Raw genomic sequence first — 16,812 nt, 5'->3', positions numbered from 1 at the left:
CAAAACTGGAGGACTGGGTTCTGTATTATCTCGCATAGGATGGCAAAGCCAAATGCCCCTTTCAAATTTGCAGTAGGTCTTCGTTTTTTGAAGGTTGTCATTTTTTATGCTTGCATCCACTTCAGGCTCTCTATTAAAAAACCATACATTGAAGTAAAAAATATTACAATTTAAAAAATTATATATACATTAAAAAGAGGGCATGAGTTCAAAGTCCAACACCTACTTTTATAACATATAACCCAACAAGTCGTAGGGTGTTCATGCCCTGCTAAGTGGGCAGGGTTCCAATCGAGCCATCCCCTCCCTCTCACCCCACCTAAGGGGTGGGATTAAAGAAACGAACATCCTCCAAAGAAAGAAGGAAATAAGAGAGAATTTATCTCCACAACGCTAAAAGATTTGTGGCATCTTATGTGTGCACTCGTGATATTTTTCATCAATTTCGCGGACAAAAAAAGCTTTGTAAATTATATCAGGCATACCCAACACATCACAAATAATAATAAAATCAAACTGCTGATGCATACATGATGTATGCATGTCAAATCTCTACGTGACATGTATGTGCCATGAATGTACGTGCACAATGAACAAAAAGCTGCAGCATTACAAATGAGAGAGCTTCCATGCCATCAATAGACAGCTACTCATTTTTCCCCTTTGTCCACATGCTTGGCCACGAGCGCAACAAACTCATCTCTTTTCTCCTCATATTCTCTAAACCTTTGAAAGAAATAGTCCAGATAATCAAAGCTGATAGGAGAAAACTTGGCCTGCAAAGAAAACACAGCATTCAAATCACAAAATGGATTTGAGAAAAGATACATCATTTGTGCTTCTGAGTCCATACTTCTTTATTGTACCTGAACAATAGCCCATACAGCCCAGAAGAGATGGCTTGCAAGGGAATAGAAGTTGGCCTCCACGTAGAGCTCCTCGAGTTCTGCATCCGTCACCTGCATGAACATGAGGGCTTACAACATGTAAGCACTACTGCAAAGCTATGAAGGTTACTAAGGATGGCCACAAGCACATGCACGGGACTTCCATTCGTCATCCTTGCCTGCGCCCTAGGTTGGAGGTAGGTGGTGTTCCTAGTAAAATGCAGAAAGTACTTGAATGTCTGTAGCACAACCTTTACACACAAATTGGCTGCAAAAAAGGGCTTCATGCTGTGCCTGCCCTCCACAAAAAAGTGCAGCTATCTTTTGATTGGATGAAGAATGCTAGCCATTCCATGTCCCATGGAGGCTTTGTGAATGCCCAAGATTTTCAAAAAGATGAGCGCTTCAGTGTGATGTGATGGATGAGCCGATATCACGTGTTGTATAAAGGGTTCCCGCACATGATCTTCTCCAGGTTATACAAGATGGGCGGTTCTGTGTGTGGCCAGCCTGTGTGTAGCGGGATCACGTCCATGATCTTCATCCAGCAATCTGGATTGCTTCTCTAGGTTGTACAAGATGGGCAGACCTTCAGCATGCCAGCAGCATAAGCAAAGCTTTGTGAACTCTGTGGTCACATGCAAAGGATCCCCTTTCCCCTCTATATATAATTTATTTATTTCCATATTTGTATTTATACTACAGATAAAGAGCTCCATGACAACAAACAAGAGAAGAATTTCTCTATAAATGACATGTATTTTCTGGCTAAAGGAGATAAATTCTAATAATGTCTTAAAAAAAACAGAAGACTCTGTGAGACCATACAACAGTACATGTGATCCATGTATTAACTGTAAGACATAAAACATGGGAGAGAGAACAACAAGTCATATCTGTCTAAGAAAACAGGGTCCACATACTACGTAAAGCCCTGCATGTACAGTAATACAGGTAGGTACTATCATGTGCCACCCTCTCCTACTGAATACAAGGAATTGATGTCCACCTCCCTTGCTGAGGTTGCTAGGTGGCACGATAGTATGTCCCTGATCTGGAGATGTGCAACAGATGGCCTGGATCTCTCAGGATGAGGGTGACTGGCTTCCAGAACCTAGAAGGAACACCTTGTTTATGGGAATGCAGGGAAGCACAGAGGGTTTGGTCTGTGATTGCACACCCCTTTGGTAGGATTAAGAGGGATGCTATCATTTCTTTTGGTTCTATCATTTGGTTGACACAGTCTGGGCCTCAGCTGAGGTTCGAGGGGAATGACAGGAGCTTGGCCATTATGGTTAGGCAAGCAGTTGCTTGGCAGTGTTGTCTTCAGGATTTGCCATTTTCACACTTTGTCCCTCCGGCACAGAGGTTAGACAGTTCTTGGGAGATTATTGCTAGCATCTCAGCTTGGAATATCTGGAAGGCTAGATGCACCGAGGCCATTGAGGGTACTCCCGTTCTTGCTTCTCAGTGTCTTTGCAGGATTTGGAGTGATATTATTCACACCATTATGGCTACCTGGGCCAGAATCCAGGGATCTTCGAGGGGTGCGGAGAGGAAGCGCGGCCAGTTTATGAGAGAGTGGGACATTGGTATCTTTTTCACATCCTCTCATTCGGGACCCTATTTGCAGCACAGGGCTCCTCATTGGTTGAGATCTCCACCTTGCTTGGTGTGAAATCTCCATTTTGTAAAATTTTTCTTACTTAATAGAAGTCTCCTTTCTGGAAAAAAAGAAAGAAAAGAACCTAGAAGGAATAGTGCCCTCTCTCTGACTCCATGTGTGGGGCCAGTGCACCTCGAGCTTGGTGCTCTCCTGCAGCGAACCTGTGTGTCTCTCCCAAGATCTGTCTGTCAGGACTGAGTATCAATAATCATGATCATATGGTGAGGGCCAAAAAATTCTGGGATACATGTCTGTGGTGTCCCGCCACCCAGCATGCAGCTTGATCATATGGTGAGGACCAAAAAAGTATGTGATAGTATGGTGAGGACCAAAAAAGTCTGTGGTGTCTGTGATGATGCACCTCTAGCAAGAATAGTCTCAGACATCTCTGATCCTCATATTGCATCACACATGACAACAGCCCAAACCCAGAGAGATTATCATTGTCTAAGAACACCAAAGCATCTTTAATGCCATGCAGTAACATGAGTGTGCCATGAATAGGCTAAAAGTCCGAACATGGAAAGAGAAAATAAGCACCATATTCGCAGCAAGTACAAATAACAATGATGTATCCAAACAAGAGAGTGAATCATGTGTCATCGTCATGATAGGTAGGGTACCTATGCACAATATCCACTTACCAGGAAAGTTGTGACACACCTACGAGTATTTAGCATAGTCACAATGCAATGGGAACGGAAACGGGGACGGCCCATGCTGTCCGGAACGGGAACGGCATATAGGGATTAGGGAATGGGAACGGGAATAGGAATGGCATGTCAACATATATATATATATATATATATAAAAGCTATTGATCTTTCATTTAAAACATGATAAACACAATACATCATGAGACTTGATGATTGAAGGAGAAGAAAAGGAGGAACACACTACTCACTGCTGTGTATGGCCTGTGAGAAGGAATCAAGGATGGCGTGTGAACTTTGAAGGAGCTGGAGTCTCTGTTCAATCCCAGGGAGGAGCGGCCAGCGCACATAAAGTAGCAGCCCGTTTTTTTTCATTCAACCCTTATCAACAGGGCAAGTATCCGTTTGAAGGTAGTTTAGTACCTTAGGTACTATATTAGGTACCTTTGGTGCCTTAGGTACCCTTGGTACCTTAAATTGCAGCACGACCGCCGTAGCATGCGAGGCTGTCACATGGAACGGCCGTTCAAGAAACGGGAATCCCGTTCCTGAAATGGCACAAACTGTTCCCAAATGAGCAGCCATTCCCAACCGTTTCGGCATTCCACATGAAAAGGAAACGCCGTTCTAGACCACAGGGAACGACATTTCCTGTGATTATGGTATTCATGGTACATCTCTCAAGCAAGGAGTAGTCTGGCATCAGTTCCCTAGATCCAGGCAATGTGCGTAAGCCTGACAAGCGCAGGTGACACGTGCAGTCAGCCAGTGGACAGACAGTTGGCCAAGTCCAGACTCCAAACAGATCGTGGGCAGTTCTCAGAACGCAATTCTCTGCGTTGAAGCCTTACAAAGCGACTCTCTGGAGCATGAGCTGTCCAAGGAGAAACTTAAGCAGAGCATTGGGCTGTATTTCATGGACAATATTCTCTTGTACTTGAATACAATTGTAACACCTTTTTCTTGTGCATAATACAATACACTAGTTTAAAGCTATTGTGTGTGCTATGTTTTTGAATTCCAATGCTCTCTTCTTTCTCTACTCTCAGGCCCTAGCACATGGGCACAAGAGCTCTACAATTGGTATCAGAGCCTAGGGAACCGTCAATTTTCTTCACTTCTAGCACCCAAGTGAGTTGACTACTTGGACAGGGTAGAGCCCCTAGCTTCCAAGAGTGCACAAGTCTGGTTTGGGAAAAAGTCACTATTTGGGTTCTCTTCTCCCTACTTCCTAGTTCTTTGTATCATGGATTCCGAACATCTTGCAGAGATGCTTCAGCGCCTGAACACAAATAAGGAGGCCATGTCTAATCATCTCGACAGGCTAGAGATGGCGCCCCATGTGCCTATTGTTCCAGATTGGCATCTACAGAGGCTCATGCTTCTCAACAAGGCCACAAGCACCTCTGAGAGGATGACGTGGCAAATCTCCCCCAAGGAGGGTTTTTCACTCCTTACGATGCAAGTATGGATGTGCTTGACGAGCTTCCCTCCCGGTCCGATAGTCATCATTCTACACCTGCAAAAGGTCAGCAGGAGAGACGTTCATGCTGTCGAAGGTCTCTATTACATCCCTTAATCTTGGGTTATCCTAATCCCTAGTTAGCACTATCCTTTCTAACCCTAATAGGGTTTCTAGGTATGTGGTCCTATTAGTCTCCTTGGAGTCCCTCTCCACCGACCGCTCAAATAGTTCCCATTCACCTTCACCAGCTCGACCTCGGGATACTACCGGTTTGCCGAGTTCTTCCTCCATGCCTTGTGAGGAACGAACTCAATCATTGAAGCTTCTAAAGCCTCCCAACTTCAAGAGGAAGATGGATGGAGAAGTAGCACGGGATGGCCACCAACGTGATTCAAATGTTTTTCAGCTCCATTTGGTATGCACCGCATTGACAAGTGCCATGCTCTTGTGGTGGGAAGACCACTCTGTTACTTGTTGGGATGACTATCATAAGGCGGTCTTTATGCAATTTGTTCTCATGGATTACCAATGTAATTTGAAGAAACAATGGAGCATTTTATGTAGAAACACGGCAAATCGATAACCAACTATCTTGCACATTTTTGGTAGCGTTTGCTCATGCTCTGAAGGACCATCGGCGATCGAAGAAAATTGAGTGTTTGAAGATGGTTTGAAACCGTCCTTTCACATAGATGTTCGTGCACATCGGCTCTATGACCTTTCGGATGAGGTTCCTCTTGCTCATAGTTGTTTCCATACGCCGTATGACACCATATCGTACGGAATACCATACGGTACGGTACCATACGGACTCGTACAGATTTTTTCCAAATACAAAAATTTTCAGAAATTTCTCGAAAATTTTTAAATTTTTTGGGAGGTAATGGTCTTTTTTTTTGCTTGTCTATGGCTGTTTGAGCTTCCTCTGTACTATGATGCTTCCCTCCTTTTTAAAATACTCCATATCTCGAATTGGAAATACCTAAGTTTATAAGTGTTTTTTTTAAACACCGTATTTTATCGTATGATAAGAAAAAAATTTATATTGTACCGTATTTTCCAGTACAGTATCGTATCGTATGAACTATACGGTATCGTATGTGACAACTATGGTCTTGCTATTAGGACCCTCAAGACACAAGAGTTCCAAGTCTACGACTCAACAACACGGGTAGCAAAAAGACAAAGACAAGGGTATCCATTCCAAGGCCAAGGATGGTAAGGAAGGCAATTGGGGGAGCCTCGGTGACTCCCCTCACCCTTGAAGAGAATCGTGCCAACTGCCAAGATAGCTGATGGAGAGTGCTCCAACTAAGCATATTGGAAATGACTGTCCAAAGAACATGAAGAAGAAGAATGATAAGGACAGGGAGAGGGTCGATTTTTCTACCACAACAATTACAACGACATCGAAACCATCTACCCCCCCTACTGCTCCCACTAGTACCATAGCTGCTCTTCACTTGACCCGATTATTCATGGTCAATTTTTCTTTTTTGGGACATGTTATTCCCGAGGATGGAATCTTGATGGAGACATGTTATCCACCAGGATGGAATCTCAATGGATTTGGAGAATTGAGGCATGACTTGTAACAACCTCTCAACTCTCTATCCTTTCAAATTGATAATCTGTAAATTTATAGGTGTTTTTTTAAACCGTACTTTACCGTATCATATTCCAAAATTTCATATGGTACGGTAAACTCTCATATGGTATCATACTGTACTGTATCATACGGCTGTACGCCAACTATGAGCAAGAGTACCGTCAATCTCGTGCATTTGGATCCGACAGCCTGGCTCGAGGACCAAGGCAAAGGACCCACTTTTCGTTCAATGTACTGTAAGAGATTTCAATTAGTCAATTTTTTACTAAAAATAAAAAACCCCTAAATTTTGGTGGGTGCAGGGGCTTCAATTTGGTGAAGATAGCTGATTTTCAGAAAAGCCTCAAATTTTTGTAGTTGTAGCGGTTCAATTAGATTATTTTGCACAAATTTACCGAAAAAACTCCAAAATTATTACGACTGTAGAAGCATTCATTGGACCTTTTTCACCTGATTTTTGAAAATTCCCATTTTTTTTGTCAAACATGCAGGCATACATGGCAACTCAGCTAAGCAAGATGCAAAAGGAAATGGTCCAAATGTTGGACGCAAAAACCAGCCACCACATCTCACTAATCACGGAGCTGGAGGCCCAAGTCACCACCCTTAAAGTGGAAAACAAGACCTTGAGGGCACGTACTCAATTCGGAGGAGAAATTCAACTATCCCTCAATGATGAGCTGAATACACTTAAGAGAGCAAATGAAGACCCTCCAGGAACAAGAGGAGAAGACGGCAAACGAGGCAACCACATGGGCCGAGGTGATTAAGAAGACACAGAAACAAGTGGAAGAAGCGGGGAGCTGGATTGAAGTTGCCAAGAAGCAATGGAACCCACCATCATCCCCAAACATCATCAATGACACACTCGAAGAGGAGAAAAGAAGGAAGATTAGAGCATTGAATGTGAGAGTGGTGGGATGGAAGGAAGGAGCCTCGCCGAAAGAGGATGCCATAGCACTATGCAGAAAGCTGGAAATCCCTGATACCCCCTTCGTTGAGGCATGGAGGGTGGGCAAAGACACCACCAAGGAACACGCACTCATCCTCAAGTTTGCGGGGTTGGAGGCGAGGCAAGCATTCCTTACCAAAAGGCGGGCACTATAAGGAGAAAAGACTTACCTCAAAGACGATCTCACACTAGCACAGGTGGCACACAGGAGGGAGTGCATGCCACGCAACTTGGATGCACGTAAGGCAGGGAAATGGGCAGCCAGGAGGTGACTCAAAGATCATACACAGCACTATCGGGGTGACGCAGGGCTTCCCATTGTCTCCTACTCTATTTGGTCTATACATTGATGACGAGATCTCGGATTACATGGACAAACACGGAGGACCAGGAGCACATTTGGCAGGAGCCCTGATACCGATCTTCTTGTATGCAGATGATATTGTTCTTATTTCTGATTCACCAGAGGGGCTGCAGAGGCATTTCGAGGCATTACGGGCCTTTTGTGAGGACTGGGCATAGAGTGGTCCAGGTAAAACTTCATCTTCCTCGGAAACTGCAGTAGATCCAGCCATATGACATGGTAACAGTCAAGAGTTCACAATACTGACCTTGTCAGGATTCCCCGCACTCAAGTAATGCCGAAAGAAGTGATATTGTGTCTCCTTGTCGGGATATCTGTAAAGCAAAAAGCTGTCAAAGATGGTTTGCAGATAGCAAGCTTTCTTGGCCAAAATTAGAAGACACTAAGTCTTACAAGAAGTCAAATAACACAACACTGCAACAATAACAATAGAGACTCGAGACTTACAAGCTGTAGTTACACTCAAAACCAGCATATTCCGCAAAATGATTCCCGATGTCATATCCACGGAAATTGTAGGAGCCATATTCAAAGTCTATTAGGTAAAGCTTATCTGAAGGTTTGAATAAAAGAGAAAGTGTCTTACAACCTGCAAGCGAACCTTGAACATGGAAATAATGTGTATATTGAAAAGAATAAGCTTAGCAATGGCATTGGGTAAAGAGAGCACTAAAAATCACCCTCAGCATCACTGTACATCAGATTTCCAGAAAGCAAATCGTTGTGAGCAAATACGACCGGTGCCTTCAACAAATCGCTGGTATCCTGTTGCAAGAGATGGAGAATTTCTTTTAAAATAATAAAACTAGCAAAGCATATACAAAAACTTTGAAAAGTTCATCAATACAGCAAAATGCTGGTACTATGACAAGTTCGTAAAGAAAAATACAAAGAAATCAAATCACAGACACTAACACACTTTTTAGAAAGCATCCATTTACTCCTTGACTCAAGCTGTTGCAACCTCAATACCTCCCTCCCTTCCTAGACCCTATAATTTAAAGCCAGCTTTGGGAAACATATCTAAGATATTGACAAATCTATAAATCGTTCATGTACTCTCCAAGCTATTGCAAGCCTCCCACCAGGAGGAAGATGTCAAGATTTTGTGCCGGAAATGGGCATCACCAGAACCCCTTTCATAGACACTTGGTGGACGGGGAAGGACCTCACCAGGGAGAGACCCTAGCTCCTCAAGTTCAAACATATGGAATTCTGCTTCGCCTTCTTAGCAAAAAGGACAACTCTCTGCTCCACACAGATCCATGATCTCACCCCATTGCAAGTGTCATGTGCACCCATGCACTGTGGTACAGTGTGACAAATTGGCTCATCAATAGTGCAAGAAACATGTACAGAAGTAGTACCTTGATAGGATATTTGTCGTATGACAGCCCTAGTTGGGACATGTCAGGCACATGAGCTATGTAGCTCAGACTGCTCAGTCTCCCAACCATAGAGGTCTGCCAGGTCAATGTCAGGTCAGTCCTCTTAACCCACTTTGGAGAATTCAGCAAGTAGTCCTCATGTAGGTGCATGTAGATGTCAGCCTAGGAGTAGAATGCATCGGAGGCATGTTAGTTGCATTCATGTAGCAGGGGCCAGCCCTATGGCTAGCCCCAAGGAGGGGACAGCCTTGCGAGGGGTGTAAACACCTTCAACCATCAGTAGGCCCAGTCGGCAGCCCTAGTTTCCTGAGCTGCAGTTGGCCAGCAGCCAGACAAGCCCACAACCCATTTAATGCATATAGCTCAGTCGTGGAAGATTTAATTCATGCCGACAGCAGGTAAACCAGCTGACCAGCATCCTTATGGAAATATAAAAAGGCGAGCACCCTCAGTCCATAAATCATCAGATACAAACCAAGTTCTCACGCAAACAGTCAAGCATGTGTGCTTAGGCATCCAGCCTTTGCATGCTTTCAGCATTCTTTGTGCTTTTCATGCCAAGGCAATCGAAGCTCAGTCTCTTCCCAGAGTTCTCAGCACCATAGTAGCAGGGAAACCCCGTTTCCCCCCATTGGGAACGGTGGAACGCGTTCCCCCAAGGCCTGAACGAAGGGAACGATGGAAACGGGATGAGGAACGTTGAGGTGGTGAAACGTACGTGGAACGCTGGTGGAATGGGAGATGGAACGCTGGGCTGCCGTTCCCCCACGTGAGAACGATGACGTGGATTTTTTTTAAAAAAATTAGAAGCCCGTACGCCTTTCGCCCGTCGCTTTTCGGAAGTTCAAAACCGTACTGTAGTCGCCGTCGGCCGACTTGCAGCCTGCCCAACATTAGTCAACTTCAGCCTGCCCGTCACCTGTGGGCCGTGGCCGTGTAGGCTGTACTGCTGTCGCCCCCGCAGGCACTGCCCGTACTGTTCTGCCTGCCCGTACTGTTCTGTACCAGGCACTACAGTCGCCCCAGCCCTTGCCGTGTACATACTACAGTGCTGAGTGTACACATTAGTGACTACATTCTACTGCAGTCTACATACTACATAGTACAAGTCCACAACAGACTACAGTAGTACACTCGTGACTCAAGTTCTCAACACTGTGCCTGGTATCAACCTGCAAGCAGCAACAGTGCAATCTGCCTGGGCCTGAGTGATCAAGACTCAAGTTCAACACTTTACATCTTTAGAAGGCAAGGCAGCAAGCTTTTCTCTTTCTTCTCTCTCTCTTTCATTGTTTGAACTTTTGGTGTTTTAAAAATTACCTATGTCACAATCTGGACTGCACAGTCTCTCCCCATTAAACAAAAGAAAAAAAAAGGACTCATTTCTCTGTAATGGTTAACTTTGAAAGTCTATTCAACTTTTTGCCCGAATTTGCAGAAATCATGGCTTACTCGGGTTCAAAGCGATCGGCTTCGAATGCTACTTGGTGGGACGAGGTTGAAAGGCTAGAAAGGTATTCATCTAAGGGAGGTGCAACACGATGGAAATGCAAGCAATGTAACAAAGAGAAGTCAGGAGGAGCAAACCGTGTGAGAGCACATCTATGCCATGTAAACAATGAAAAAGCACAAGTGAACAAATGCCCAGGGACAACACCTGAAATGCGTAGAGAGCTTTTGGCAAAGTACCCAAGTGAAGAGGAGAAAGCATGTGCACGAAAGAAACCGGCAATTGATGCATCTTACTTCAGTAGGCATGGGGAAGATGTACACTTGGGAGATGGACAACAGTATGGAGGACTTGGGAGCTTTGCATTTTCCCAAGATTCGCAGTCTATGGGTGCAAGTTCCGGCAAGCAGCAAACCTTCGGAGCAACTTGGGATCCCCGCAAGAAAGAGAGGGTAGATGCAGCTGTTGCAAGGTTCTTTTATCATGATCATGTAGCATTCAATGTTGCCAGGACTCCATATTTCATTGAAATGGTCCAGGAGATTGCACGGTATGGCCCAACATACAAGCCTCCTTCGTATGAGACTTGTTGCAAAAGGAGAAAGCTGCAATTGAATGTGCTTTAGAGTCTGTGCATGAAAGTTGGGCAAAGAATGGTGTGTCACTTATTGCAGATGGTTGAAGTGACACTCGAAAAAGGTCCATTCATGGCATGGTTGCTTATTCTCGAGGAAGAATGCAATTCATTTCCTCACATGATGCTTCTGGGACTGGGAAAACTGCAGATCAGCTTGTGGAAGAGTGGGCTGAAGGTATTGAGAAAGTTGGACCAGAGAATGTTATTCAGTTCTTAGCTGATGGTGAGGCAACAAATCGAGCAGCTGGTCTTAAGCTTGAAGACAGGTATCCGCATATCACATTTAGTCCATGCTTTGCTCATTGTTTGAGCAACTTATTGAAGGATGTTGGCAGCTTGCCATGGGTTGATCCACACATTCAAAAAGACAAGGAGATAATAATATTCATTCAAAACCATCAGTTTATTTTGAATGAATTCCGCAAGAGATCGCCCAAAAAGGATCTCTTGAAGTACTCAGAGACACGGTTTGGTTATAACTTTCTCATGATGAAGAGGTTATCCAAAGTGCAATTGCCTTTGAAGCAGTTGGTTGTATGCAATGAGTGGATGGGATGGGCTCTTTCTCGGTCAAGAGCCGGCATAGAGGTTGCAAGAACCATACAAGACTTCACATTTTGGGATGAAGCCAACACTATCAATGATATGATGAAGCCGATCATGCGCTTGATGCAGATTGCAGATGGACGGGAGCCATGCATTGGCAAGGTTTATGAGGGGGCTGACCGAATGATCGAGAAAATAGGGGAAATGGGCTTGTCTGATGAGAAATATGCAGAGGTTCGAGAATTATGTGAAGCACGATGGAATGGTTATCATTCTCCTATGCATGCTGCTGCGTATGTCTTGGATCCCGAGTTCCAAGAATGTGGACAAGAGGCCGATGATGAGGTGATGGATGGTTGGGAGACAGTGCTTTCTAGGCAGGTTCGTGATGCAGATAAACGAAGGTTGGTGAAAGACCAACTTGGATTTTATCGCAGCAAGTTGGGAAGGTTTGGATCGGCTGATGCACAGAGAGATAGGTTTAAGATAGGGGCTGCTATATGGTGGGAGGATTATGGAGCTCGTACACCACAGCTTCAATCATTGGCAGTAAGGATCTTGTCTCAAGGTGCAAGCTCCCCTCCGATTGTGCAGCTATGGAGTGTGTTCGGCCATGTTGCATCCAAGAAGAGGAACAAATTTGGGACAAAACAAGTCAATGACTTGATTTTTGTAAGTGCTAATTTGCGCTTGCTTGGTGATATGGCTTCTCCCAAACCAGAGAAGTTTATATTGCTTGATGAGGAGTCCTCGGCGGCCACATGGAATTGCAATGAAACCCTTTGGTCCGATCCAGGAGGTTTTTGAGAGACCTACACATGAAGAGACATCATCTTCTACAGAGAGACACATGAGCCCCAAGAGGGGGCTACCCGAGGTGTCTGGATATGTATGGGAGTCCGCACATAGGAGCCACGCCTATCACATGCATTCCACACTTCAATGCCGTGGGCATATCGTACCAACTCAAATGCAAGGCCCTAAGGACGAACACCAAGCATTTTGTAAGCCCATTGTCTAGGGACAAGACGACAGTGTACTGCCAAGAGGTAGTCACAGTCAGTGTCATGCATGTCCCACACATGTAAGTGTCGTGCAAGTCCCGCACACATTGTCACCTTCTTGTATGATGTAATATCATCCCGGGCACTTATAAGGCCATTGGTCGGGTGCAATTAAAGTCAAATCTGTCACCGCAGTGTGTGCAAATCCTTATAAAAGGTACCTCCACCACCTCTCCCACATCTTCTCCACCACTCTCTCCTAATCCCTCTCCTCGAGGTGGGCGTGGGTTTTCCCTTCTCTCTCTCTCCACATAGAGCTTGTATTGGACCTTTGATTGTAACTTTTGTCTCATAGGTCATTCTGGCCTTTTGAAGACGTTAATATGACATTTCATTTCTCCCTGGCTGAAAGTTGAGCACCTCTCTCTCTCTCTCTCTATCTCTCTCTCTCTCTGCTGGTCGACTGCTCCCCTTGTGGATAGTTCCTGTACCTGCTGAATCTGTTGTAGCCGCCTATTGTACCTGCTGTTGTATCTGCTGTAGCCGCCTATTGTATCTGTTGTACCTGCTGAATCTGCTTTACCCGCCTACTGTACCTGCTGTACCAGCACTGTTGTCCCAACAATACCCGACTCAGCACCTACTGTATCAGCAGTACCCGACTGTACCAGCTGTGCTGGAGCCGCCTACTGTATCACCTTCCGTACCTGCTTTGTACTTACTGTGGTCACCTTCTCTACATACTATAACTAACTGTGAACCCTTTGTACCTGCTGTAGCTGCTGGGGACCCTATTGTACCTACTGTACTGCTCGGAACCCTATTGTACCTGTTGTACCTCTTGTACTACCTACTGTACCTGCTAGAAACCCTACTGTTCGTACTGTGCCAGAGTGTACTCTTAAACCTGCTCGTGTACTTGTGCCTATTTGTGCACTCGAAGTCTCTACGAGAGGATGAGCTAGGCTCAAGTATGAGAGCACTTGTTTGTGCCTGGTCACAAAACGACAATTTCATGTTCATCCCTCTCCAGGTGTACAAGACTGGTGGTCAAGTCAAGATGGCTCCTACATCGACATTCTACTCCGACACACTTTTGCTTGGGTAACTTGTCGGCATACTTGCATTGCATTGGATTATCTGGCTGGCAAGCCCTTGGAACTTTGTACAGATTTAAATACTCCAGTATTGAGGGGGGGCGGGGGGGGGGGGGGGGGGGGGGGGGGGGGGGTTTTGTTGGCCCGTTAGCAAGCCCAATGATGGTGTACTGCTTGTCTCTTTTGCAGATTATCTTGAGCAATAATGAATCATTCAGTTGTTATGTGCAAAGTGGCTTTTACATATTAAGTGTGACGTGCATATTGTTGACAAGACGGTGTCCAAGGATGTTCACAGCTAGCCGGTGTAGTTTCACAGCCATCGGCCACACACACATGGGGGCCACGGGAAAAGGTGCCTACAGCCAAAGACAAGGACCAAATAACGAGGGCGCCTAGTGTAAAAGCAGTTTTATGCCTTTTTCATGTCCAACACTAGCCCTTCAGGGCTGGTCCACCTGTTTGCTCTCGTCAGCCAGCAGCATAAGCAGTATACAAGGGTGCTCCCAGGCATTCAGCATTCTTCCACACATGCATGGTGAATGCAACTCTCAAATGCAGTCTTCAGCCACTAACCCAAGCAGCAAGAGGTCCAAACCAATCCTAAGTCAGCATTTGCAGCAAAAGGCAGGTCATCTTGCATGTGTGAGGGCAAACATACATCAGACAGCTGCCCAGCAGGTGCTACAATAGACGGCCAGCCAGGTACGACACCGTACGGTTCGTACGATACGATACCGTACGGGAAAATACGGTACAATATAATTTTTTTCCTTGTCGTACGATAAAATACGGTGTTTTAAAAAAATATTTATAAACTTAGGTATTTCCAAGTCTAGATATGGAGTATTTTAGAAAGGAAGGAAGCATCATAGTACAGAGGAAGCTCAAACAACCATAGATAAGCAAAAAAAAGACCATTACCTCCCAAAAAAATTCGGGAAGAAAAGTTATTTTTTCCTTGAAAATCCATACGAATCCGTACGAGTACGTACGGTATCGCACCATATGGTATTCCGTACAATAAGCCGTCGTACGCCGTAGGGAAACAACCCTAGTCATCTCTTCACCAACGCTTGTGATGAGATAGGGGGAGCATGATCTTCGAATAGCGGAAGCCACGGCAAAGGCCTTGGCTGCCCAGGCAGCCAAACTAGTGGTTGCACAACCACCACCACCCCCACCTCCACCTTTATTCACACAACCATCTTCTTTGCAACCACTTGGTGCGCAACCCCAACGTACTCCTGTACCTAGTGCACAACTGTTTTCTTTTTTTTTTCCCCGAAAACAAGATCCTTCTGTTAGTTAACAAAAAACCGCCTCGAAGGGCTAAATACAAACTCGTATCCATGTATGGAGCAAGGACCAAAGAACAAAAGGGGAGGAAGGATGCACTTCTCCGGCTAGCTGCTCTATGAGGAGAAGGCTATCTCATACAAGGGGTGGGGGAGGGAATAACCAAACAGGTGGTCTAGTGTGCCAAGTGGACTCACCACCTCTATCTCTCAGAAAAGGGCCAGGTTGCCAGAGCCTCAGGAAGGCTTCCCAACCCTTCTGCATACGGTCTGAACCACCCTCAAGCTTCCCCCACTAGCCATGGAGGGTGTGAATCATGTCGAGCCAGATGCTCCTAATGAACTCCGCAAGCGGAGTGTGGGTGCCTTCCGGGAACATGCCCAAATTCACCTTTTAGGAATGTGCATGTTATATACTCATGGTAGTCAACCCACAAGACTATAACTATCAACTCCATTATGCATAGTATGGACTAGTGTGACATGGGAGAGATTGACCGTCATAAACACAACCTTAGGCTAACTAAACTTCACTTAATGATGCTTAAGAGATAGACAAATAGTGTCAATGCAATGCAGCTATATTAGATGAATGGGTTTACAAATAGTGTCAATGCAATGCAATGCAATGCAGCTATATTAGATAATTGGGTTTACAATGAGATCTAAATAGATCTATGATGCTGTCCTAGATGAAGATCCTTCTCGGGATGAGATGGATGGGCTGAATGCTGAAGATGAGGACTGTTCCTTGCTCCAATGCTCAGGTCCACCCTTCAATGCCGGCTTCCCTCTATGTAGGAGGTAGGAATGATAAACTATATGCTGAATATGCTGCCTATGGTGCTGAATATGCTGATTTGATGACTATATGCTGGATGAACTGCTGTCCCACTGACTTTCCCTTGTCTCCTGGGAAGGAAACGCTAAAGGGAATGCTTGGAACTGATGCGATGCTATCTGTATGCTGAAACGCTGATGTAATGATGCTCTCCTTGTTGCCTGGGAAGGAAACGCTGAGGAGATGGATGATCTATCAACTGAACTAAGATCTGATGGACTGAATGGATGCGCTTCTTATATATATGTGGGAATGATGCTGGTCAGCCAGCTATTAAGCTGTCGGCCAGCTCCTATATGCTCACGACCTGCCATAAATATCCTGAAGGCTGTCGGCTGGTCATCATGTGCTGTCAGCTGGTGCTAACAGCCCCGACCTGATGCAACTAAATGCCTTACATGCTCATGAAGGCTAAGGTACTGATGTTGGTGCTGAAACACCCCCATATACATGCTTATGCTGATATATGCCTAAATAATACTTAGATGTCCTGATTAATGCTTGATGATGCCATGCCACTTGTACACCTGATGGGTGTGCACGTGACAACTAGACACTATGACATCCCCACTAACATCATCAGTGCCCAATAGTGGGTGTAGAACTTTGTATCAAGATATGCTCTCACACGTGCACTCCACACACACACACACACACACACACACACATAAGAGCATATATTCACACAAAACCCTTCGTACTGAGTTCCTGTCAAATCTCCGGAGATGCAAGGCAGACTCAACCATAGTGAAGCCTAGCACTAAGGGAAGTAGCAAATAGAAAGAATTAGTATAGCAAATAAGTAGTTGATAGGGCAAATGCATGGCTACTACAAATCTCCTATCTCTGGTAAGACCCAGGAGTCCAGTGACCAGTAGATGGGGCTAGGACTGGCACGATCAAAATGCGAAGGTGAAAGACCTGAAGGGCTAGCCCCCCACCTTCCTCTTCATAA

At 45.1% G+C, this 16,812-nt stretch overlaps 1 protein-coding gene across 4 annotated transcripts in view; it reads right to left on the bottom strand.

Annotated features, from left to right (window-relative positions):
* Nucleotides 1–462: 462 nt before the first annotated feature.
* EMB1187 (Protein kinase superfamily protein) overlaps nt 463–16,812 on the bottom strand; it is a 41,642-nt gene continuing 25,292 nt past the window's right edge. For all 4 annotated transcript variants that reach the window (XM_086806148.1, XM_086806152.1, XM_086806149.1 and 1 more), the window contains exons 7-11: nt 8,277–8,361; nt 8,044–8,149; nt 7,844–7,910; nt 867–959; nt 463–776 (exon numbers count right to left, since the gene is read on the bottom strand). In XM_086806148.1, coding sequence (XP_086662274.1) covers nt 651–776; nt 867–959; nt 7,844–7,910; nt 8,044–8,149; nt 8,277–8,361 — 477 coding nt within the window. In that variant the 3' untranslated portion in view covers nt 463–650. The remainder of the gene's footprint in view (nt 777–866; nt 960–7,843; nt 7,911–8,043; nt 8,150–8,276; nt 8,362–16,812) is intronic.

Source organism: Cibotium barometz, chromosome 12, assembly GCF_041138505.1.
Source record: "Cibotium barometz isolate CiBa-2024 chromosome 12, ASM4113850v1, whole genome shotgun sequence".
NCBI lineage: Eukaryota > Viridiplantae > Streptophyta > Polypodiopsida > Cyatheales > Cibotiaceae > Cibotium > Cibotium barometz.
The sequence above is the reverse complement of the archived record's forward strand: the minus strand, read 5'-3'. Positions and strand labels throughout refer to the sequence as shown.